Raw genomic sequence first — 23,426 nt, 5'->3', positions numbered from 1 at the left:
GAGATATGTCGGTGGTAGTCTGATAGGGATTGCATTAAATCTATACAGCAATTTTGGGAGTATGGCCATCTTCACAATGTTGGTTCTTCGTATCCAGGAGTATGGGATATCTTTCCATTTTCTGAAATCCTCTAGGATTTCTTTTTTAAGAGTACTGTAATTTTCCTTGAAAAGATCTTTGACTTCTTTAGTTAGGTTACATTTGTCTATTTTTAATAGGGTTTTTTTTCATTTGGGGGAGATCTAATATTTTTCATTTTTATATTGATATTTGTCCTCTGTGTAAGGAATACCTGGAAAATTTCTTTCCATTGTATAGGTTGTATCTTTACTGTGCTTATTCTTTGCTTTGCTATGCAAAAATTTTTAAATTTTATACAATCCCTTTTGTTGTTTTAGTACTGTTTCTTCTGCAATTGGGATTCTGTTTGGAAAGCTTTCAAGATTTTTACTATGTATGTCATCAAGACTTTTACTGTTTTATCTTCCAGAAGATTGTTTTGACATTTACATCTTTGATCTATTTTGATTTTAGTTTAGTACATGGCAAGCAGTATGAGTCAAGATTAAATTTGCATATAGATAACAAATTTTAGAGTCTGGGGAGATAGCTCAGTAGAATAAGTGCCTGTCTGGCAAGAGCAGGGTCCTGAGTTCAATCCCCGATACTGAAAAAAAAAAGAAAGAAAGAGAGAGAGAGAGAAAAAAAGAGATAACAAATTTTCCCAGCACCACTTGATAAAGAGGCTGTCTTTTTTCCAGAATTTTTTTTTTTGATTCCTTTGTCAAAGATCAGAAAGATACATATATCTGGAGTTGTTTTGCATCTACTATTTGGTTCTGCTGACACTATGTCTGCTTTTTTTCCTATATCATGCTTAAAAATAAAAACTGTTGTAGTTTTATTATGTAATTTGAAGTTTGGGATTATGATTCTTCCTTTTTTGTTTTTGTTTTTGCTATTCTAATTCCCTCTGGAATCATGTGTCTTTGTGGATTGTTTTCTCTACTTTTGTGAAACTGTATTATTTTGTTGGGTTTACAATAAATTTAGGTGTCAGTTCTGGCAGTATTGTCATTTTGATAATATTCATTCTGTCTATCCACAAATATGTGATATCTCTATTTTCTGTTGTCCTCTCTAGTCTCCTTTTTCTGGACTACTGTAGTTTCCATTGCAGAGTTCTTTCATTACCTCAGTTAGGTTCATTCCTAAATATTCAAAGTTTTTGAAACTAGTGTGAATGGTGTTATTTTCCTAATTTCTTTCTTAGTTCATTGTTGTATCGATTTTTGTGTGCTGATTTTGTATCCTGCTATGCTACTGAATTTGTTTAAAACTGTGACTCTTTTAGTGGAGTTTTTTCTTTTTTTTAATGTACAGTGTCATGTTGTTAAAGGTTGTATCTAGTTGTTATCCAAAATTTCAAGTGCTCATGGGTGAAACTTTTCAGAGCTCTCTGAATCTAGGGTGTGTGAGTCTGGCACTAAGGTTGTGTAATACTAAATCAGCCCAGTAATTGTTTAGCATAAATTCTGGGTGTGGATTGTGGGAAGGCCTACCCTGGATGTGAGTCATAGCACCCAAAAGGCTTGTAGCTTGGATGGGATAAAAGGAAAAGGCTGACTTGCTTTTTGCCTATCCTGCCATGGACTGTTTCTTCACTATGAGGCCTCTCTTCCACCACCTTGGAGCCAGGTGAGTAGCCCACAACTAAAATAAAACTTTCCTCCATTAACTTATGGGTGTTAGGTATTTTGTCTAAGCAATGAGAAAAGGAACTCAGACACGTGCGATCTGCAAATAATGGCAAATTGATTTCTTCCTTTCTTATACGTGTCTCTTTTATTACTTTCCCTTACCTGATTACTCTGGCTAATGTTTCAGGAATTATATTGTACAAGAGTGGTGACAGCAGAATGCATAGTCTTATGATTGATTTTCTTTTCTTTTCTCTTCTTTTCTTTTCTTTTCTTTTCTTTTCTTTTCTTTCTTTATTTATTTATTGGCAGAACTGGGAATTGAACTCAGGACCCTGCACTTGCCAGGCAAGCACTTATCCTACTGAACTATCTCCTTGGCCCCTGATTGATTTTAGAAAAAGGCTTTGAGCTTCTCCCCATTTAGCATGTTAGCTATTGGTTTGTCATAAATGGTTTTTATCAGATTAGAGTAAGGTGACTCAGGGCTTGCAGCATGTGGTTACTGCTGATATCTGGATATGACCAGCATAGGCCTGTGGCTTGCCTTGTCTCCATAGCTGCTCTGATGTCTGAAATTCTCGTTAAGGGGAAGTGACTCCTTTGAAATGTATTTTTCCAACTGGTAACAGAAATACCTAATACTCATGTACTGTCTTACGGCCTCAGAAAATTTATTATCTTAATTTTCACCTGTTGGACTCCTTTTTTTTTTTTTTTTGCTAATTGTAGGCACGACTTTACCAAGAATCAATCAAAACTTTTACTCATGTACTATGAAAATTTTGGTTGGACTTCCATTCTCTGTTTAATTATCTATTTTAACCAAAAGGGAGGCTGTGTCATGATACATTAAGTAATTACTTACTTTTAATATTCAGAGTTCTTCCTATTGTTTGCTATGGCAATGCTTTAATGAATCTTGATGCATGTAGATTTTTCCCATTCCTTTAGAATATTTCTTTCAGATAAATCCCTGGTTGTCAGATGTTAAGACCAAAAGTATGTGGTCACTTTTAGGGCTCTTGAAAAAAATATACTTCCAGGGGCCGGAGAGATGGCTCAGTAAAATAAGCACTTGCCTGGCAAGCTCAAAGGCCTGAGTTTAATCCCTGGTTCCACAAAAACAGAACATATATATATTTCCAATTTGTCCTCTAATGGGAAAAAACTTTAACTGTATTAAAATTACTCAAACTCCATGTTAGAACCATTGTAAAGATTTGGTATTTTGGTAAGAAAAATTATGAAGCTACTCTTTGTGCTGCTTTGGTAGCTTATGAAGTTGTGTGTTATTCTAGAAACTAAAGTTACTCTTTTAAGATGTGCTTTGGATCTGAGCTTACATATACACTATGTAAAAATAATGATATTTCTGGTTTCTGTTAGGACTCCCTCCTCCCAGAGGGCTCAGTCTCCTACCAAAAAGTCAGACCACATTAAATTTGACCTGGCAACCAATATTTCCAACCTCAGAAGATGAATTTTATGTGGAAGTGGAGAGGAGGTCTGCACTAATAAAGAGTGACCAGCAGAGTATTAAAGTGCCAGGGAACCTGACTTCAGTGCTACTTAACAACTTACACCCCAGGGAGCAGTACATTGTCCGCGCTAGAGTCAACACCAAGGCCCATGGAGAATGGAGCGAAGACCTCACTGCTTGGACTCTTAGTGATGGTAAGAAACTTGTGCTGCTCTGGTCCCACCTGAATGATACTTAAAGGGCTAGGGAGACAGCTCAGTGGTACAAATGCCTGCCTGGCAAGCCAATGTCCTGAGTTTGATTCCTAGTAAAAAAAAAAAAAAAAAAAAAAAAAAAAAAAAAAAGAAAAAAGAATGACATCTGACTATTGCCCTTGGACTTAACTTCTGTCACTTCAAAACCGGATCTTAGAAATCATAAAAATTAGTTGTGAGAGAAAGCTAATTCATATCCATCCAATCATTTTATTTATTTTATTTTTTATTTTTTGGCAGAACGGGAGATTGAACTCAGGCCCTTGTGCTTGCCAGGCAAGTGCTTATTCTACTGAACTATCTCCCCGGCCTCCCATCCAATCATTTTAGAAGCCTGTAATATATAAGAAAACCTCATTTGGATTTGCAAAGATTGATTGCAGCAGGACTGTGCTCAAACCTACCTTTCTTTAGTATGAAGTTGTTGTTTATTAAGTAGTTTATTAACACTCACTAATGAGTGTTTTCTTAGGCTTGTTTAGTCAGCTATAGGACAGTTTTAAGGATAATTTTCTGTCTGTATGTACATTGATGACCAAGATACATGAATGTTTTCCAATCTTAAAAGGCAATTCTTAGAAAACTATATATCTGAGATAATAAAACAATATTTTTTTAAAAATATTCTATATTTCAAGTTTTTCTGTATTTCAGATTGTTCACTTAAAATTGGTTGCAACTTCTTGACTTCCTTTGAATACTGATTTTTCATCATTAAATAGTTTTATTTTGCTTCACTGAATTATAACAGTGTCCAAGCATCTTGCAGCTCTCAGAAAGATGGAGAACCTCTTGGTCACACCAGCTGCCACTTAGAGTCACGTGGTCCTTTGCCAATCTTCAGACTCTGAGACTCTCCACCTGGTTTCTGCTTCCTCAGTGATAGGTGTAGAAGGTGGCTCAGTGTTTCTCTGGCCAACTCTGTGTATCAGTGACTAATGAAACTCTGAATTATTTTGGCAGTGTTTAGGATTGTGCAAGAAAAGATATATATATGAGATATAGGTCAGTGGCACACTACCTGCCTGGTAAGTACAAGGTCCTGAGTTCAACTCCATCCATCTATATAGTTTTCTATATAATATGTATAATATATGTGCATATATGTACACATACTATGAAATTTAGAAGTTCAAAAGTAGTGCAGACTAATAACACATTTTAACACATATACCACTTAGAATTAACAGCTATTAATTATGTTACAGTTTCTTTCATCATTTTTTGTTGCTATATAGAAGAAATAGCACTTCACAGTTATATTAAAATTCCCTTTGACTGTCATCTCTTTTCCATTTTCTTTTTCCTAGAGGCAACCCAAAGTATGTTTATTATGCATTCTTTCCAGTCATTATTATATAGTTAAATATATATAGATGCATAGCTGCACATAAAAACTATACATATAAACCATTCTTCCTCCCTTGCTGAATAAGCATGATTTCTATTTATTTAGATCTGATGTGTGCCTTTTAGATATCTGTTTCATTTCTATCTTATGAATAATTCATTTATCTTTTACCCCTTTCACTTTAGAGCCAGGGTCCTACTGTGTAGTCTAGGCTGGTCTTAGACACTGTGTAGCCCAAATTTATATCTTTCTCTCTCAGCTTCTTATGTGCTGGGATTACAGGTATGCGCCACCACACCTGGCTGTATGTATTTCTTCTTCAGATGTATGTTTCTTTTTCAGATGTATGTTTAGGTCACTTTCACTGTATGTATTTCATCTAGCCTTAAAGTTGAACTTGTCTCCAGCCTACTGCCATTGTGGCCCAGTTCCCTATGTATGTATGTACTTAGGTATGTTTAGGTCACTTTCACTTCTTTACAATCACAAGGGGCTGGGGAGATGGCTCAGTGGAATAAGTGCTTCCCTGGCAAGCACAAGGGCCTGAGTTCAACCCCTGGTTCCGCCAAAATAAATAAATAAATAAATAAATAAATAAATAATAAAATTACAATCACAAACTGCAGTGACTGTCTCTAAACATGTCCCCATGTGCGTTGGTATGAGAGCTTTTCTGGGGAACTTATGAAGAAGTGACACTTGTGAACGCAATGCTCCTCTGAAGTGACTACCCAGTGTGCCCTGTGTCAGAAGTATTTGTGTGCCCTATATTTAACAGATGAGGAACTGAGGCACGAGGAAGGACAGGTGACTTGGTCAGAGTTACACAGCTCTTAATTCTTGGAGGTGCAGAGTCTAACTCACATTTCAGTTTTCTTTTATCCTTTTCTCTCCTTCCTTCCTTCCTTCCTTCCTTCCTTCCTTCCTTCCTTCCTTCCTTCCTTTCTCCTCTCCTTCCCTCCCTCCCTCCCTGCTCAGATTATCTACCTTCCTGTGTCTTATGAGAGTCTGCATGTGTTACTAAAAGATTTTCTTGTAAGTACTGGGCATTCAACTCAGGGCCTTGTGGGGCCACACAAATGTCTACCCTGAGCCACATCCTTAGCTCCCAGAGAGTCTGCATGTGTAGGTAACGTGGTAGACAACCTGACTTCCCTTCCAGCCTTTTGCTTTAGGAAAGGTGCTCCAAGAAGGCTGTGGGTATGATTCTGGGCAGGTCATCTTCACACCTAGGAACCTCAGAAGACCGCCTTCTCTCATCCTGCCTGTGCCCATGAATGATGGAATCTCATGTTTTCCCCAATCCTAGTAGCATTTTGTCTACTAAATTCTTGACATATTTTCCTATGAGTATACATGGACTTGAGTGTTGTTCTGTATGTGCATCTAGGGCAAGAGCAGACCGCAGCACAGTGGCTAGTCCATGGCTGGAGGGCCAGACTGCCAAGTTCAGTCCTTTTTCATCTGTTTAATAACAATATGACTTTGGCTGAGTCAGTTAATTCCACTAATTAGTTCTACTATGCCTCAGTACTTGCAGTGAAACTGTAATGATGAAGAAGTGAGTTAATATATGGTAGAGCCCAGAATGATGTCTAGCATATCATAAGCATTACATAAGTGTCAGCTTTTGTAAGCTTCCATTCCTTCCAGAAGTCAAGGACAGTGTACACAAATTTGTGGAGTAACAGAATTCTGGGGCCTTCATTTAGCATAAAGAGGCCACTTGGCAATGTATATGTTGTCATTTCCCTGTCTGTACCCTTTTATGAAGTCTCAGAAGTCCAGTAGTCCCTGCTAGTGGATTAGAATTACCATCTGAGAAAATATCTCTTTTCCAGTCATGGTTTATGATAATCTCAGTTACTTTCTTGTTGCTGGAATGGAATATCTGACACCCACATGTTAAAAGAGGAAAAGTTCATTGTAGGTCACATTTGCAGAGGTTTTAGGCTATAGTCAGCTGGCTCCAAGGCAGATGGTGTGGCAGAGGAGAAAGAGCTCAAGGTAAGGCAGACAGGAAGCAGCAGCCATCAGGAGAGGAGGGATAAATGCCACTCCAGGTCCTGCCCAGAGCGACGCACTTCTCCCCAGGTTTTACCTCTCAGCATCCTACCCAGCTATATCCCATCAGTAGTCTAAGCCAGTGTCATGCTAGTCTAAGCCATTGTCATGCTGTCATGATTATTCACTCCCAAAGCTCCATCTATGAATGCTAGAGACCTCTGGGGACATCTATATATAAACCGTAGCCATGATATGACGTGAACCCTTTCTTAACAGCATAATGATTGAAGAGTCAGTAATACATCTTAAGTAAATTCTTTTTTTAAATTTGTAGTTCTTCCTCCTCAACCAGAAAACATCAAGATCTCCAACATCACAGACTCCTCGGCTGTGATTTCTTGGACCATAGTGGATGGCTATTCCATTTCTTCCGTTATCATCCGTTATAAGGTTCAAGATGAACATGAAGACCAGCACATTGATGTGAAGATCAAGAATGCTACCATCACTCAGTATCAGCTGAAGGGGCTCGAGCCTGAAACGGCTTATCACGTGGACATTTTTGCTGAGAACAATATAGGGTCAAGCCACCCAACCTTATCTCATGAACTGATGACCCTCCCAGAGTCTCAAGGTTGGTAGAGTGGACACTGAGTATTTCCACTAGAGTATTTCCACAGTGTTATTTCCGCACAGTATCAGAAAACCTCCACTATTGCAATTTACTCTGTATGTGTGTCATGTGACATAATGCATTGGTCCTTAAAGGCTTTACCATCTCTATATATGTTCCTCAAATCAAAGTACCCTTGCGTAGGATACTTGCTGATACATTTTCTATTATTAAACCTTAGAATAAATTATCCTAAAGGCAAGCTCCATCCAGTAATCTAAGAAAATGTTGTGGTGTAAGAATTTTAATTCCATAAAGAAAGAAGAATAGAAGCCTGCTTATGGAGGAAGCAAGCTGATATGGAAACTTTGGTGGGTGGCTGCAAGAAATACACTCTATCCTTTTTCAAGATGAATTCTTCTTTTGACTTGGATGAAACTACACTTTTTGTGTTCTATTCCACTTTTCTGGTCCAGGTTATCAGGGCCCTATGTCTACCGCAGACCACGCTTCAGGGAGGGCAAGCTCTCTCAGCTACAGAGAGATCTCCTAGACAGCCAAGCACACCGTGCCTGGAGCTTGGGGCTGATGGACCTGTTGAATGTGACTCAGGGAACTGGGCCACAGCAGCGGCAGGCTGGGGACTCAAGGTCACCTTCAAGGCTAGTGACATGGTGTCCCGTCACTCTGTAGTGTGTGTTGCATGCAAGGAAATATTAGTAGGATTAGTGAAAAGATGAGTTTTGTAAGTTCATGATTTGGACTTGAGTCTACTTTTCTAGTAGACCTTACGGTGCTCAGAGCATCTTTGTTTCTTATAGGTAACCTAAAGTTTAAGAAATAGAATAAAAGAAACCATGTTTTCCTTGAAGATTTAGAGACATTTTTTGAAATATTTGAGGAATTATTTGTCAGCCAATTATGTACAGAGCATAATAATTTTCAGATCATACTCATTAAGTCCCTCAGCTTTATAATAACTTTTTTTGGGTAAAATATATACTTGTACTAAATGTAAGCAATACATAAAATGCAAAGAGGAAAGCTTTAAAAAGAAAATACAGTAAAACAAAGATCTCATCATTCTAGACATTTGTGTATGCATACTACACAGAGAGAGAAGGAAAAATAAGTACAGAATATTTTTAAGAAATAAGATTGTTGTCTATATGCTGTTACTAATAAAAATATGTTCATTTTAACCTAATTTGAATTTAAGGGAAAGAAATGGAAGGATTGCGCCATAGACTTTCATAGTTTATTTTTATATAATCCCTAACTTTAGTGGGTCTTTTTCCTTTTTTTTTATCAAGTTTTCTACATAAGCTCTTCAAAGAAAACCAGAGGAAAAAATATCTTACAGATTCTAAAATCTTAGGATAATAGAATATTTAAGTAACTGGGGGCACTGAGATATAAAGCAGTTTAGTCACTCTCTGAAAGATGTTATTTTTCAGCATTATTTAATAATATTCATCTACTCAGGAGCCTGCTTGCAACTAACAGTTGAATAAATTATACCAAATGAATAGCACATTTAAAAGCTTATCTGCATATTTTTAAAAAACCCCTGCAATTCACACTCCTCGTCACAGAGTTTCAGAAATTAATGAGCAGCCCCAGGTCCCAGGACTTAGGTCTTAGGGCTGGGGCTGCTGTTACATTCCCGATACGTTGCGTCTTCTCTCACAGAAGGCCCTGGCTCATCTGTCCACCTCAGCTGACCCACCTACTTGCCCTCTGTTCTCCCGTACAGTCTCAGCAAGCCTTGGAAGTGGGAAGATGCTGCTGATAGCTATCCTTGGCTCTGCTGGGATGACCTGTTTGACGGTGCTGTTGGCCTTTCTGATCATGCTGCAACTGAAGAGGGCAAGCATCCAACGGAGAATGGCCCAAGCCTTCCAAAATGTGGTAGTGCCTCCTCTTCTTACTACTGCTAGGTGTAGGTGCACACACAGGCAGAACCTTCACTTTAAGGCATAGACTAGGAAATTTACTTGCAAAGAAAGCAAATAATTCCTATAAGCAAACCTCATTTTCTCTTTGGCTTCTACTATCAAATGGGAGATAAACAGAATGACTATGTAATTTCTTATCCAAACAAGAATGATTTTGAGAGTGATCTCAATAATTATGCAGGAAATTAGGCCTACAATAGGACCACCCTCTCCTCCTCCCTAAAATGAAGTAAATGGTTGCCTTAGTGAAAAGCCAGGTGAGGAAACAATCTTGCTATAGGATAAACTGAGCATTTTTGGCAAGGAAGGACAGGAGGGTAACCAAGCCTCAATCTGATAAATAATGACTTTTTATTTTTAGTCCTCATTTCTTATTTCTCATGTGCCCCTCAGCCCTGTCACTCCTCACAGATATATGAAAATGATACATTCCTATGTGTCTCTTCCATCCCTGCGAATCCTTCAACCTATAGTTAGAGCCAGTGGCACTGCCTCATTCTTTTGCCTGTGAATTTTGACCATTAGCGAAGAACACACTTTATGTAAGGGCCACCCCTTTTGAGTTCTCTGGTTTCCAGATTTTAAAAATTACTTTGTACCTGATTTTTATGAATGTTGTATATAAAGCATTGAGAGCAACAAGATGCCTCAAATGAGGTGCACCTTCATGTGTCTGAATCTCCAGGGTGCCCTCCCAAGCAGGATAGGAGGGCTTTACTGCCTAATTCCAAGCCAGAGCAGGCTGCCTTGGAGAGGCAGGGCCAACAAGGGGCTTGGGAGCTCTGGAGCTTTGTCAGGAGGCTGTCATGAGGCATTTGACTTCAGGAGAACAAGAGACATGTTTCTGGGCTTTGCTACGTCAGTCATCCCAGAACCGGAAAGGGCTTAAGAGGCTCTAAACTTCTGGAGAAGAGAGTGGGAGAGCCAGTGAGAGAACCCGAACTGGCAGGAGCAAGCTGAGGCTAGGAAGGCTCGCACTAAGACACACCCAGGGACTGCTTCTGGTACGAACTCTGCGTTATTTTCCAAACCAGACCTGAGTACCAGCTCACTGCCAAGCATAGTGAAAAATCAAGTGCGACTAAGGTGGAAATGACAAGCATGAAGTACACACATCATCATTCTCACCTTTCTTGGTTTTGCAGCATTGACAGTTGACATAATTTCTGACCCAGGCCCCGCTTTATGCCTGCATGGTTCTGTGGGCTGCAGGCTCATCAGCAGTGTGGCTGTGTGAGGCGAAACCTATTTCCATTTCCATTCTAGAATTAGATATCCTAATATATCCTGTTTCTTTTTTTTTTTTTTTTTTTTTTTTTTTTTTTTTTTTTTGGTGAGGGGGAGCTGGTGTGAATACAAACAAGAACATATTGTCATCTTAGAATGACAACAAATCCTGACACAAAAATGATTTTTAAAACAATTTATTTTCCCAGAGGGAAGAACCAGCTGTGCAGTTCAACTCAGGGACTCTGGCCTTAAACAGGAAGGCCAAGAACAACCCGGATCCCACAATTTACCCGGTGCTTGACTGGAATGACATCAAATTTCAAGATGTGATTGGAGAGGGCAACTTTGGCCAAGTTCTTAAGGCCCGCATCAAGAAGGATGGGCTACGGATGGATGCCGCCATCAAGAGAATGAAAGGTCAGTGGGTAGAAGAGAGTCGGCAGCTCACTGGGGTGGGAGAAACTTGGCTTCCTGTGGAAGCGCTCTCCTGTGGCCTGACATCCTTTAACCCAAAAGTTGGCCTGGTGTCAGACAAAGCTGCTGTGAGGAGCTAAAGCTGATACTTCCTCTGCAATCGAGTCTGAGATTGCATCAGGGACCATAGAAGCACCAATTTCCCCATTTCTGGGGATTTCAAAATATTGATTCTTTGACATATCCTGCTAACGTTAGGGAGTATCTAACTCTTTGTGGTTTCCAAAGTTCAGTGCATGTCAGAATCACCTGGAAGGCTTGTTTAGAAATGGATTACTGGGCCCTACCTCATAGTCACTGGAGGAAGAAGAAATCTGAGATGGGGTCAGAGAATTCTTGTCACTTATTAATTCCCAAGCGATGCTGACCCCATGCATTTGGAACCACATTCTTCATGGATTATCTGCGCCAGAATGGAGGGTGCAGATAATGCATTTCTGACAGAGACACTGTCAGAAATGCATCCCCTTGGTCCTCTCCCATCCTCAGCTCTACTGACTGGGATCTCAGTGGCACATGAGATTCTGCTCTAAATAGGTCTTCTCTAAAATTCTGTTTGCTCAAGTTTGAAAACCGCCAGGCTTTTCAGGTGTGTTCACCTCAGGACTGCTCAGTACTTACCTGTTGAATGAGACTGCATCCTAAACACCTGAGAAAGGAGCAAGCTGAGGGTATCTGTAGTGCAATAGTCTTTCTCTCTCTGTGAAGGGGCAGTTCATGCGTGACTCAACTGTGAGGCTGGCTGCTGATTTCATAGCAAATATGCTGGAAAAGCAGTGTGTTTAAATAGAGAATGTGGTTCCATCTCACGGGCTCTCTGAGGTTACTGAGGGATTTTCCGTCAGTATTGAGCCTAAAATGAGAATTAATCTAAATCGTCATAAATCACCTTTCTGTTCTGCATTGTTAGAAAGATCACATCAGGAAACAAAATATAACATTATGCATGCTTAGAGTTAGGTATGTGTTTTCTTAACAAATGCAGACAAAAGCCTTGCTTAGAAGCTACAAATCCCTTTTCTGTTCTGCTCCATTTATCATGGAGTTTAGCAGAGCACTGAAAATAGAGGAGTCAGGGTGCAGAATCTGACAAAGTCAGTTTTTACTGTGATCTGACAGGACTCTGATTTTCTACCTCTTCATGTAATGAGGTAAAATAGCTTAACCAGGCACAAAGGCAGAAGATGTTTACTGGCAGAATGCTATACCCAGTTACTTAAGTAAGGGCACAACTTCATTATAAGACACCTTATTTAAAAATGCTCAGTTACAGAGCAGAGAGAGTGAGGAGGCTGCAGCTGGCTCCTGCTCCCACAGACATTGCAGTACATTGAGCTCCACAAAGACAGTGCTGAGGCAAGTGAGAGCCGGACAGGCACTGGGCGACTCTGTACCTCGCTGAGGAAAACAAGTTAAACATGGGCAAAGAAGATCCTAAGAAGCCAAGAGGCAAGATGTCATCATGTGCATTCTTTGTGCAAACTTGCCAAGAGGAGCACAAGAAGAAGCACCCAGATGCCTCTGTTAATTTCTCAGAGTTTTCTAAGAAGTGCTCAGAGAGGTGGAAGACCATGTCTGCTAAAGAAAAAGGAAAATTTGAAGACATGACAAAAGTGGACAAGGTTCATTGTGAAAGAGAAATGAAAACTTATATTCCTCCTAAAGGAGAAACAAAAAAGAAGTTCAAGGATCCCAATGTGCCCAAGAGGCCTCCTTCAGCCTTCTTCTTGTTCTGTTCTGAGTATTGCCCAAAAATCAAGGGAGAACATCCTGGTCTCTCCATTGGTATTGTCACAAACTTGGAGAAATGTGGAATAATACTGTAGCAGATGACAAGCAGCCATATGAGAAGAAGGCTGTTAAGCTGAAGGAAAAGTATGAAAAGGACATTGCTGCCTACCGGGATAAAGGAAAACCTGATGCAACAAAAAAGGAAGTTGTCAAGGTTGAAAAAAATCAAGAAAAAGAAGGAAGAAGAAGATGAAGAGGATGAGGATAATGATGAAGATGATGATGATGAATGAGTTGGTTATAGTGCAGTTTTTTTTCTTGTCTATAAAACACTTAGGGGTTTCATCGAACGTGCCAGTAGGTGAGGGGCTTTTTGTGTGCCATCTTTGCTAGCACAGCCAGGCCTATGTGCAAGCAACCATGTGGAAGGGATCTGCTGTTGGCATTGATATCGGCACCACCTACTCCTGTGCGGGTGTCTTCCAGCACAGAGAAATGGACATAATTGCCAGTGATCAGGGAAATCGAACCACTCCTAGCTGTGTCGCTTTCACTGACACCGATCGACTGATTGGAGATGCTGCAAAAAAATCAAGTGGCTATGAACCCCACCAACGCAGTTTTTGATTCAAGCATCTGATCAGGTGTAGATTTGATCATGTTATTGTCCAGTCTTATATGAAGCACTGGCCCTTCATGGTGGTGAATGATGCAGGCAGGCCCAAGGTTCAAGTAGAAAACAAAGGAGAGACAAAGAGCTTCTACCCAGAGGAGTTGTCTTCTATGGTGCTGACAAAATGAAGGAGATAGCAGAGGCTTATCTAGGGAAGACTGTTACCAATGCTGTGGTCCCTGTGCCAGCTTACTTTAATGACTCTCAGCGTCAGGCAACCAAAGATACTGGAATCATTGCTGGTCTTAATGTACTTAGAATTATCAATGAACCAATAGCTGCTGTTATTGCTTATAACTTAGACCAAAAGGTTGGAGCTGAAAGAAATGTGCTGATTTTTTTATTTAGAAGGGGGCACTTTTGATGTGTCAATCCTCACTATTGAAGATGGAATCTTTGAAGTGAGATCTATAGCTGGAGACCCCACTTAGGTGGGGAAGATTTTGACAACCAAATGGTCAATCTTTTTATTGCTGAATTCAAGCACAAGTACAAGAAGGACATCAGTGAGAACAAAAGAGTTGTCCGCCATCTTCATACTGCATGTGAGCAAACTAGGAGAACCCTCTCTTCTAGCACCCAAGCCAGTATTGAGACTGATTCCTTCTATGAAGGAATTGACTTCTACACCTCCATTACTCATGCTCTACTTGAAGAACTGAATGCTAACCTGTCCTGTGGCACTCTGGACCCAGTGGAGAAGGCTCTTTGAGATCCTAAACTGAATAGTCTCAGGTCCATGACATTGTCCTGGTGGATGGTTCTACCCATATCCCCAAGATTCAGAAGCTTCTTCAGGACTTCTTCAATGGAAAAGGATTGAATAAGAGCATCAACCCTGATGAGGCTGTTGCTTATGGTGCCGCTGTTCAGGCAGCCATTCTATCTGGAGACAAGCCTGAAAATGTCCAAGATTTGCCACTGTTGAATGTAACTCTTCTTTCTCTTGGTAATGAAACTGCTGGTGGCATCATGACAGTCCTCATCAAGGGCAATACCACCATTCCTACCAAGCAGACCCAGACCTTCACTGCCTACTCTGACAACCAGCCTGGCATCCTCATTCAGGTATGTGACTGTGCCATGACCAAGGATAGCAGCCTGGGCAAGTTTGAAGTCACAGGCATACCTCCTGAACTCCATGGTGTTCCTCAGATTGAAGTAACTTTTGATATTGACGCCAGTGGCATCCTCAGTGTTTCTGCAGTTGACAAAAGTACAGGAAAAGAGAACAAGATTATGATCACTAATGATAAGGGTCATTTGAGCAAGGAGGACATAGAGCATAAGGTCCAGGAAGCAGAGAAGTACAAAGCTGAAGATGAGAAGCAAAGTGACTAGTGTCCTCTAAGAACTCATTGGAGTCCTATGCTTTCAATATGAAAGCAACTGTTGAAGATGAGAAACTTCAGGGCAAGATTAATGATGAAGATAAACAGAAGATTCTTCACAAGTGTAATGAAATCATCAACTGGCTGGATAAGAATCAGGCTGTGAAGAAAGAAGAACATGAACATCAGTAGAAGGCACTGGAGAAAGTCTGCAGTCCCATCATCACCAAGCTGTACCAGAGTGCAGGTGGCTGCCTGGAGGGATGCCTGGGGCTTCCCTGGAGGAGGCGCTCCTTCCCCTGGTGGTGTCGCCTGGGGGCCCACCATTGAAGAGGCTGATTAAGCCAACCCAAAATATAAATATAGCATTCTTCCACAACCAATAAAATTGAAGGACCTAAATTTGTAGCAAATTCTGTGGCAGTTATTAAAGTTGAGCTGCTGAAGTAAAGTACTGGGCATTCTCAATACTTGAATAATGGAACATGTATACAGGGAAACATAGTATTATACTTTAAGCACTGTACTATAAATGGAAACGCAATGTCTTCAATAAAAATATTTAAACTGGCACCAGAAAAAGCATTTAACCCACCTGTACACAACTCCTTTTGAAGAAAAAAAAATTGAAATGTAAGGCTATGTAAGATTTGTTTTTAAACTGTACAGTGTCTTTTTTTAATGTGTGTAGTTAACACACCACTGAATGTGTCTTTAGATAGCCCTGCCCTGGTGGTATTTTCAATAGCCACTAACCTTGCCTTGTACAGTGTGGGGTTGTAAATTGGCATGGAAATTTAAAGCAGGTTCTTGGTGCACAGCACAAATTAGTTATATATGGGGATGGTAGTTTTTCATCTTCAGTTGTCTCTGATGCAGCTTATATGAAATACTTTTTCTGTTAACTGAGTACCACTCTGTAATTGCAAAGAAAGTTGCAACTGTTTTTTTTTTTTTTTTACATTCTGAATGCTTCTAAGTAAACACAATTTTAAAAAATGCTCCTAAGTCACAGATCTGACCAGGACATTTTACTTGGATTTCCTGTCAGTCAGTCTTATAGTACCATTAGCCCCCTGAGATGTCACCACAGCCCCCATCATGTTCTGGCACACACATACCTACCAGCACTCTCCTCTCACCCTTTGTTCTTCCCCAAATATTAGTTTTCCAAAAACAACTACAGCACACTGTCCTCCAAGCATTAACCAATAGCCTGGTGTCTGGTGGTTCTCCTTTTGCTCAAGTGTCAGTGAATAGAAAAGGAAAGACAGCTCAGTGTCCTGACTGCAGTCCAGCTTTTATAAAATATCATGAGGATTGAATGTGCCTAGCAGGACTGGCTTGTTAGAAAGTTAGCTAACTTTATGAAATAAAGCACATGTATGATTGGTAGATGTTTCACCAGAACTTTTCCTCTGCTATTTACAGATGGAAGGTTTAGCTAAAAGAACTAGAGTCTAAATATTGGGGTAGCTCTCCCTTTACCAAATCATTACACTATGTATTTGAGAATTAAACTAAAAACATTTAGAGTAGAGGTTCTTATCCTTATGAGATTTTGCTGCCTGGAGAACAGTTCTCAGTGTCTGGGTATATTTTTGGTTAAACTACTGGTATCTAGTAGGTAGAGGTCAGGAATGAAAATAAACATCCTACAGTCCTAGGTTAGCCCTACACAACAAGGAATTATCTGTTCAAAGTCGGTAGTGCTGAGGCTGGGAAGCTCTGCCTTAGAGCAATCTATGGTTGGAATAGTTTTCCAGACCTGAGGTGACTGAGTGCACCTGGGATGGACCAGGAAGCATGAGGAGACACTGGACCTGAAAAGCATAATGAAGAGGAGCCATAACCCTTGCTTTCCTTCCCAGAATACGCCTCCAAAGATGACCACAGGGATTTTGCAGGGGAACTGGAGGTGCTCTGTAAACTTGGAAATCATCCAAACATCATCAATCTCTTGGGAGCCTGCGAACATCGAGGTAACAGGCTCTACTCTTGTTTTTCCAGGCTTTTTTTTAAAAATAAATTTATTTGTTTGTTTATTTATTTATTTATTTATTTGGTACAGGGTCTCTAGGCAGCTTGGACTTGTAGCAATCCTGCTGTCTAAGCGTTCCCAGTGCTGGGATTACAGGTGTGCACCACCATTCCTGGGTTTGGTGGCCAGAATGGTGTGTATAGGGTTCTGGGGCTGGCACAGCATGCAGTACTGGGGATCAAACCGGGTCCTTGTGCTTGCCAGGCAGGCATTTAGATCACTGAGTTGTTTTTCCAGCCCCAGACTTCTTTTTTGGGCAGGCACAATTTCATATTAAACCTAAGAGTGATAAGAATATCACCTAATTTTTAAATTTGCACAATGCCTATTGAGGCCTATTTATGGATTATGGTAAGGTTTACTGTCTTTGGGAGGCATGTGTCAAATCTTGATCATTTGGTCTTTGCTGTGGTTTAGCTGTGCTAACACTCAAAGTACACAAGTTGCTACCAGTCCCTACTCTCATTAGCCTAGAGGTGTGCTTTAATATTACTGCTAGGAGGGCACGTGGAGCCCTTAGCACCAGAAAGCATGGAGTGCGATGTATATTTTTGCCACTGTTCATTGGGCCTCAAAAGCCGAGGGATTAGCATTCTGAACATTAGTATGATGAAAGCCAACAGGGCAGTGCAATATGGGACCACTGGTGATGTTTAGACGACTAAAATCTTATGCAGGACAGTTCTTTGCTTTTGATCAGAATGTGTTCACATAGTTACATTAGCGCTTTATAACCATACTATGATACACATACTTTTTTTAAAAAAAATATGTATTTAGTACAAGGTCTACAGGGTCTCACTAGAGAGATTGGACTCGTAGTGAAGTTACACATACTTTTGAGCTCATGAGTTCAAATTATTGTAATTTGTGCAATAAGCATGAATGAATATGTCACAGTGAAAGTGTTTTATGAGTTTAACTCTGCATGTAAAGGGTTTACAGTTCTGAATCTATATTTAAACTTAATTTCTCATGGAAAAATTTGCTCTTATAAAAAGTCTCCTAAGATAATTTATAAATTTGACAATCTTTTGTTGACTTTCCAGCAAAACACCAACAATAGAAGAGAGACCACTTCCATTTCCTCAATTTATTAAACTAAAAATATGAGTGCTTTAAACAATATATCATTCTGTGACCCAACAAGGGTGTAATTCTGAAAGCTGATTGTCCCCCTTAGATTAAATAATGATGTAATAATATTTATTTTTGAGTAGTTTCCTGAAGACAAAAAACTACTGCAGGACAGAGAAAATACAGGTTTTGGAGGTTAAGAAACAAAGTCCACCAACAGAAAAATTCGTGTCTAGAAATGTTGCTGTCATCATGTTAGCACATAATTGGCCTTTAGAATTTAGAATGCAGTGAATATGTGAGTACACACTCGGACCAGAGTGCTGGCTAGTTTTTCTTATTATAGTACAATAGAATTCAATGTTAGAAGACTTTTGGGGGGCCAGCATTTCAATTGTTTCAATTATTTTTGAGGGGGAGATGGCTCAGTGGAATAAGCGCTTCCCTGGCAAGCGCAAGGGTCTGAGTTCTATCCCCAGTTATGAAAAAAAAAAGCCTCAATTATTTTTGAAGTTCAGATTCATCCTAAATTTTAAAATGATGACTCACTGAAAGCCTTTTCCTTTAAAAAGCAGTAAAAGCACTTTGATTTTCAGAGACTCTATTAATATTTTTAAGCCATTGTAAAAAGAGAACACAATATTGAGTAAAACCAAGACAATATACTCTTAATTTTTCTACAAGCCTACATTTTTCTTAAGAGATTGAGTTTTATGGTTTCTTTAAGGAGAAATATGATTTCTGCAACTACATTCCGCTGGCTAGTGGCAACTTGTCTACATGGTAAGAAGGCAGAGGAGAATGTTTTTCTGTTGTGGGTCCTTCCACTATGGTTATGTTGTTTTTAAAATAATCTCAATAAAAGGTAGAGACAAACTAGAATAATGTATCTGGTCCATATTAGATTTTTGGTGAACACTAAATAAAAGTTCTAAGGGAATATGAAGGAGATGGCTTAAATATGAAAAAGAATGCTTTGCGTGCATTCTACTAGTATTATCTAGTGGATAGAAGCATTTCAGGAAGGTTGTGTCAATCCACATTTGGTAGGAACAGAGAAGGAAGTGGAACAAAGAGAAACTGAGTTCAAGCCTAACCCTCATGGAATACTGCAAGAGGTGTCACTTACTTCTTGCCTATCCCCAGAATTACTAGGTTGCTACCCCTAGATGTGTTTCTTTGAGGGAGAGCAGAGTTGGTAAGCCGTTTCTGAGGACCACAACACGTCTCCCATTCGTTGCTGGTAAGCTGATTCTCTTGGCCTTCCCAACAGGCTACTTGTACCTGGCCATTGAGTACGCCCCCCATGGAAACCTCCTGGACTTCTTGCGCAAGAGCCGTGTGCTAGAGACCGATCCTGCCTTTGCTATCGCCAACAGCACGGCTTCCACACTGTCTTCACAACAGCTTCTTCAGTTTGCTGCAGATGTAGCCCGGGGGATGGACTATTTGAGCCAAAAACAGGTTCATTCTGAGCACCTTGCTTTGGGCATCTTTCATCTGGAGTCCTCCCAAGTCAGGGATTTTACATCTCTGTGCATTCTTTCCACCAACCTCTTTTTAAGTCTCTTCTTACAATCTCCCCAATTTTATTTTTAAAATTTTTCCTTTTTTTTTTTTGTATTTTAGGGAAGGGTCTACAGGTGTTTAGGGTCTCACTACTAGACCGGACTTGTAGTGATCCACCTGTTTACAGCCTCCCAAGAGCTGGGATTAACCAGACTGCATGCCACCATGCCCAGTTTCATTTGTCATCTCAGAATGCCCCAGGGGTGGGCCAGCACAGCAGGCCTGCTGACCAAATTCCCCGACCCCTGCTCCTACTTGCAGGTGCTTTAATTTGCTGAGCCCACCCTCTCCCAAATTTAATTTGTTTGTTAATATTCCATCCATTTATGTAGAACTAAAAGCCCAATGCTAGGCCATATTTATGTAGCATATATCGTGTGTTAGGTGAGGCTCCTCATCTGTCTTAGTTTGCTTGGCCTGCAAGTAGCATGCTAACAGAGGCCCTGCATGGCAACTGGAAGATTTAATGACATGGCCAATTTTGGGGTTTCCCCGTCTTTGAAATACTTTTCCTAAGATATGATGGGGTCATTTGGCAGGATCTGAAGGTTTGGAAAAGTGCCTGGATTCTAGTGACCTTTTAAAATCCTGTTTAACACTATTGTTTCTCCTCTTGCTCTCAGGGCTTTGTGCTAGCAAAATGAAGCAAAAATGCAAATATTTTTGCTGAAAATAAATTATTGTTTTGAATTTTCAGTTTATCCACAGGGACCTGGCTGCCAGAAATATTTTAGTTGGTGAGAACTATCTAGCCAAAATAGCAGATTTTGGATTGTCCCGAGGTCAAGAAGTATATGTGAAAAAGACAATGGTGAGTTGTGAATATTGATGCTGCTAATGTACTTTGCAAGGGACCCTCCCTCTCCTGGGAGCACTGCTCTTAGAATGCCACTGTTCTTGGTGCCTGAGGCAGCTGACCATCTCTAGTAGACTCTGGTCCAGTGAACATTCTGTCAAGTTGTGGGTTCTAATGTGATATGGCTTCTATGTTACCAGTGAAGGAGGCTTCCTACTTGTAGCCATTAACTCAGACCTAGCGGTCCAGGTCTGAGACTCTTGCATCTCACTCAGAAACTTCTGAAGTGGCCCCACAATGCTCTTTCATCAACAGCAAACATAGAAGGGAAGAAAACTTTACTTACTCCTGAATCAAGGAAACATGTGATTTCCTAAATCACAAGGAGGTTATATGGAAAAATTTATAACTTCTGGAGGCCCATATAGGATTTCCTTTTCATTACAAGTTCACCTCAAGCTCAAGTCAAATCCACTCCCCACCCCTGAAATTTGCTTTCCCCAACAGTAATAGCTTATCTTCAAGTATAAGACCCTAAGCACAAAGTCGTTTTAGACTTTGATTTTGGCCCCTTTCTGGAAATGTCATTCGTTTACATTTTGTGTTGTGTTGTGTTGCAACTATGCCTCCCTGTGTTCACTGGTGGGCAGAGCACAACCACTCCTTTGGGGTATCAAGTTCTGTAGTCTTTCCCTGTGTCTTGCAGGTCTTTTCCAGTGGGATGGCTTTCCCTCGTCTAGTTCTAATGAATGGCACTGGGGTCAGCTTTCCTGGGAGTGACCCAGTTGTCATGAGATACAGAAAGTCTTTCTGCTTGTATGGGTACCACATTACCTACTAGCAATCTTCAGGGTCCTGCATTTCTCCATAAATCCAGTACAAACATATTCTTTGCAATATATTGTAGTTATTGACAAAATAAAGTAGAAACAATATTCAAGAACTTTTTAAAAACAAAAATACCCATAATTTATTTCCTTGACATTCTTTTTCTGTCTTAGTACTTTTCATAGCACACCTATTTTTTAACAGTTATTTTTCCACTTTTTAATGGAAGTTGAAAGAAGAGCCCTTTAACTCTCCACACAGCTTGGAGTCTTATCAACATGAACATTTTCTAAATCCAGAAATGTATCACTGGGAACTGGCTTACAGGAAATACTTTCTTCCCTGGGCTTTTCAGACTTTTACCTACTCAAGGCAGATGTTTCTTCTTAAAAAGGAAGGGCCTGTCTCTGCTCACCTAGTCTGGCTCTCCTGACCCCTCACATCTCTGTCACAGAGTCACTTTCTTTGGGTGTTGTGACATTTCACACAAAGAAGTGGAGGACTAAGGTAGGTTGGGGGATGGCCAGCTCCATGACCGAGGTGTTACTTGAGTGATTTCTTAAGATTTCTAAGCCCCCACATATGTGTTGGGCTTTTCATAGAGGGCAGGAGTTTCTTGGAGAGCTTAGAAGGGGTTTTGAGGGGGGCTGTACATTGGTCAGGTCTCAACACTATTTCAGGGTCATGTGTTCAGCAGCAGCATGGGCCTGGGGAGGAAAGAGAAAGAGAAAGAAAGGGAAAGGAAGATGAAAAGATTGGCGAACAACAAGATTCCTACAAGAAGAGTGCATTACAGTAGACACCATGTAAGGACAGAGTGGCTGCATTTGTGGGTCCATTTTTAAAATTCACATTAGTATGTGTTTGTGATGTGTCATGATTACATTCACTGTGGGGAGTCCATTCCTGCATGTGACAAAACTTCTTTTTATGTCCCCTTCCCCTATGGCTCCCTTGCTGCCCCTGTCTCTTGGTCCCTCTCCCATTTGTAAAAGGTCCATCTCCCTGTTTCTCAATATCTATCTTTTATTTGGCTCTTTGATTTATATACTCTGGGTTCCTTATAGAAGAAAAACCATGCGGTTTTTAAGCTTGTGGGTCTGACTTATTTCACTTAACATTATGCTTTCAAGGAGCATTAATTTTCTTTTTAACAAAGGACTCAAGTTTTACCCTTCTTTATGGCAAAGTGGTGCTCCAGTGTGTTTAAATATCACATTCTCTTTATCTATTCATCTGGCGATAGACATATAGGCTACTTCCAATACTTAGCTATTATGAATTGTGCTGCTATAAGCATGAATATCACTGTAATATTATATCTCTAACTCTTTCCAAAAGACAACCTGGTAGAGGAATATCTGGGTTGACTGGAACTTCTTTTAGTTCTTTGATGAATCTCCATACTGATTTTCATAATGGTTATACTAGTTTACTTTCCTGCCAATGATGTAGAAGTGTTCCTATTTCCCATGTAGCCTTGCCAGCATTTGTTATTAATTAAAAAATAAATAAGTTTATTGGTACAATTTAGATACAAATAATGATCATATTCATTATAGGGAATTTATATCTGTATATAATATATCTTAGCTCTTCTGTTTTCCTCATTCCCTTCCCATATGTTCAACCCCTCCTCCACTCTTCAGTTACAAAGCTTTGTTTCCGTTTTATCCCTTGCCTCTCTTTTTCTTTTCATCCCACCAAATTTTCCTTTCCACTTGAACAGTTACTTCCTATTTTGAAATATCTGTTATACATTTATTTCTTATCTACACTTTCAGTGTCCTCACATCAAAGAGACAATGCAGTAGTTATACATGTGTGACTATTTATTTCACTTAAAGAGCATGGTCTCAAGGGCTACCTATTTAGATATAAATGTCTCTACAAAGAATGGCTATTATTAGTGAATCAACCAATAACAAATTCTGGCAGGGTTGTAGGGAAAAAGGAATGCGGCCAGGTGCAACCAGTATGGAAATTAGTGGGGAGAGTTTTATGGATGAGTATTACCCCATTGTAGAGAAAACCACATTTTTAATCCATTCCTTGGTTTATGGACATTGGATGTTTTTCAAGTGTTAACAATTACAAACCGTGCTGTTATCAACATAGGTCCACATATATCACTATGGTATGATGCTTTCAGTTCTTTCATGAAGACACCAAGATGGGGGGACTAGTAGGGTCAAGTGGAACCTATAGTCCCACTGTTTTGAGGATATACCACACTGATTTCAACAGTGGTGGTACCAGTTTGTCCTCCAATCAAGAGTAGAGAAGGCTTTATTTTCCCCTACAACCCA

At 40.0% G+C, this 23,426-nt stretch overlaps 1 protein-coding gene across 1 annotated transcript in view; it reads left to right on the top strand.

The window, feature by feature from the left end:
• Positions 1-23,426, top strand: part of Tek (TEK receptor tyrosine kinase) — a 182,391-nt gene that overhangs the window by 130,323 nt on the left and 28,642 nt on the right. The window contains exons 12-18 of the mRNA XM_023723507.1: positions 3,091-3,378; positions 7,131-7,430; positions 9,166-9,317; positions 10,804-11,014; positions 16,678-16,788; positions 19,198-19,388; positions 20,191-20,311. Of these exons, the coding sequence (XP_023579275.1) occupies positions 3,091-3,378; positions 7,131-7,430; positions 9,166-9,317; positions 10,804-11,014; positions 16,678-16,788; positions 19,198-19,388; positions 20,191-20,311 (1,374 nt within the window). The remainder of the gene's footprint in view (positions 1-3,090; positions 3,379-7,130; positions 7,431-9,165; positions 9,318-10,803; positions 11,015-16,677; positions 16,789-19,197; positions 19,389-20,190; positions 20,312-23,426) is intronic.

This window comes from Octodon degus, unplaced genomic scaffold (assembly GCF_000260255.1).
Source record: "Octodon degus isolate 3935 unplaced genomic scaffold, OctDeg1.0 scaffold00099, whole genome shotgun sequence".
Classification (NCBI taxonomy): Eukaryota; Metazoa; Chordata; class Mammalia; order Rodentia; family Octodontidae; genus Octodon; species Octodon degus.
The sequence above is the reverse complement of the archived record's forward strand: the minus strand, read 5'-3'. Positions and strand labels throughout refer to the sequence as shown.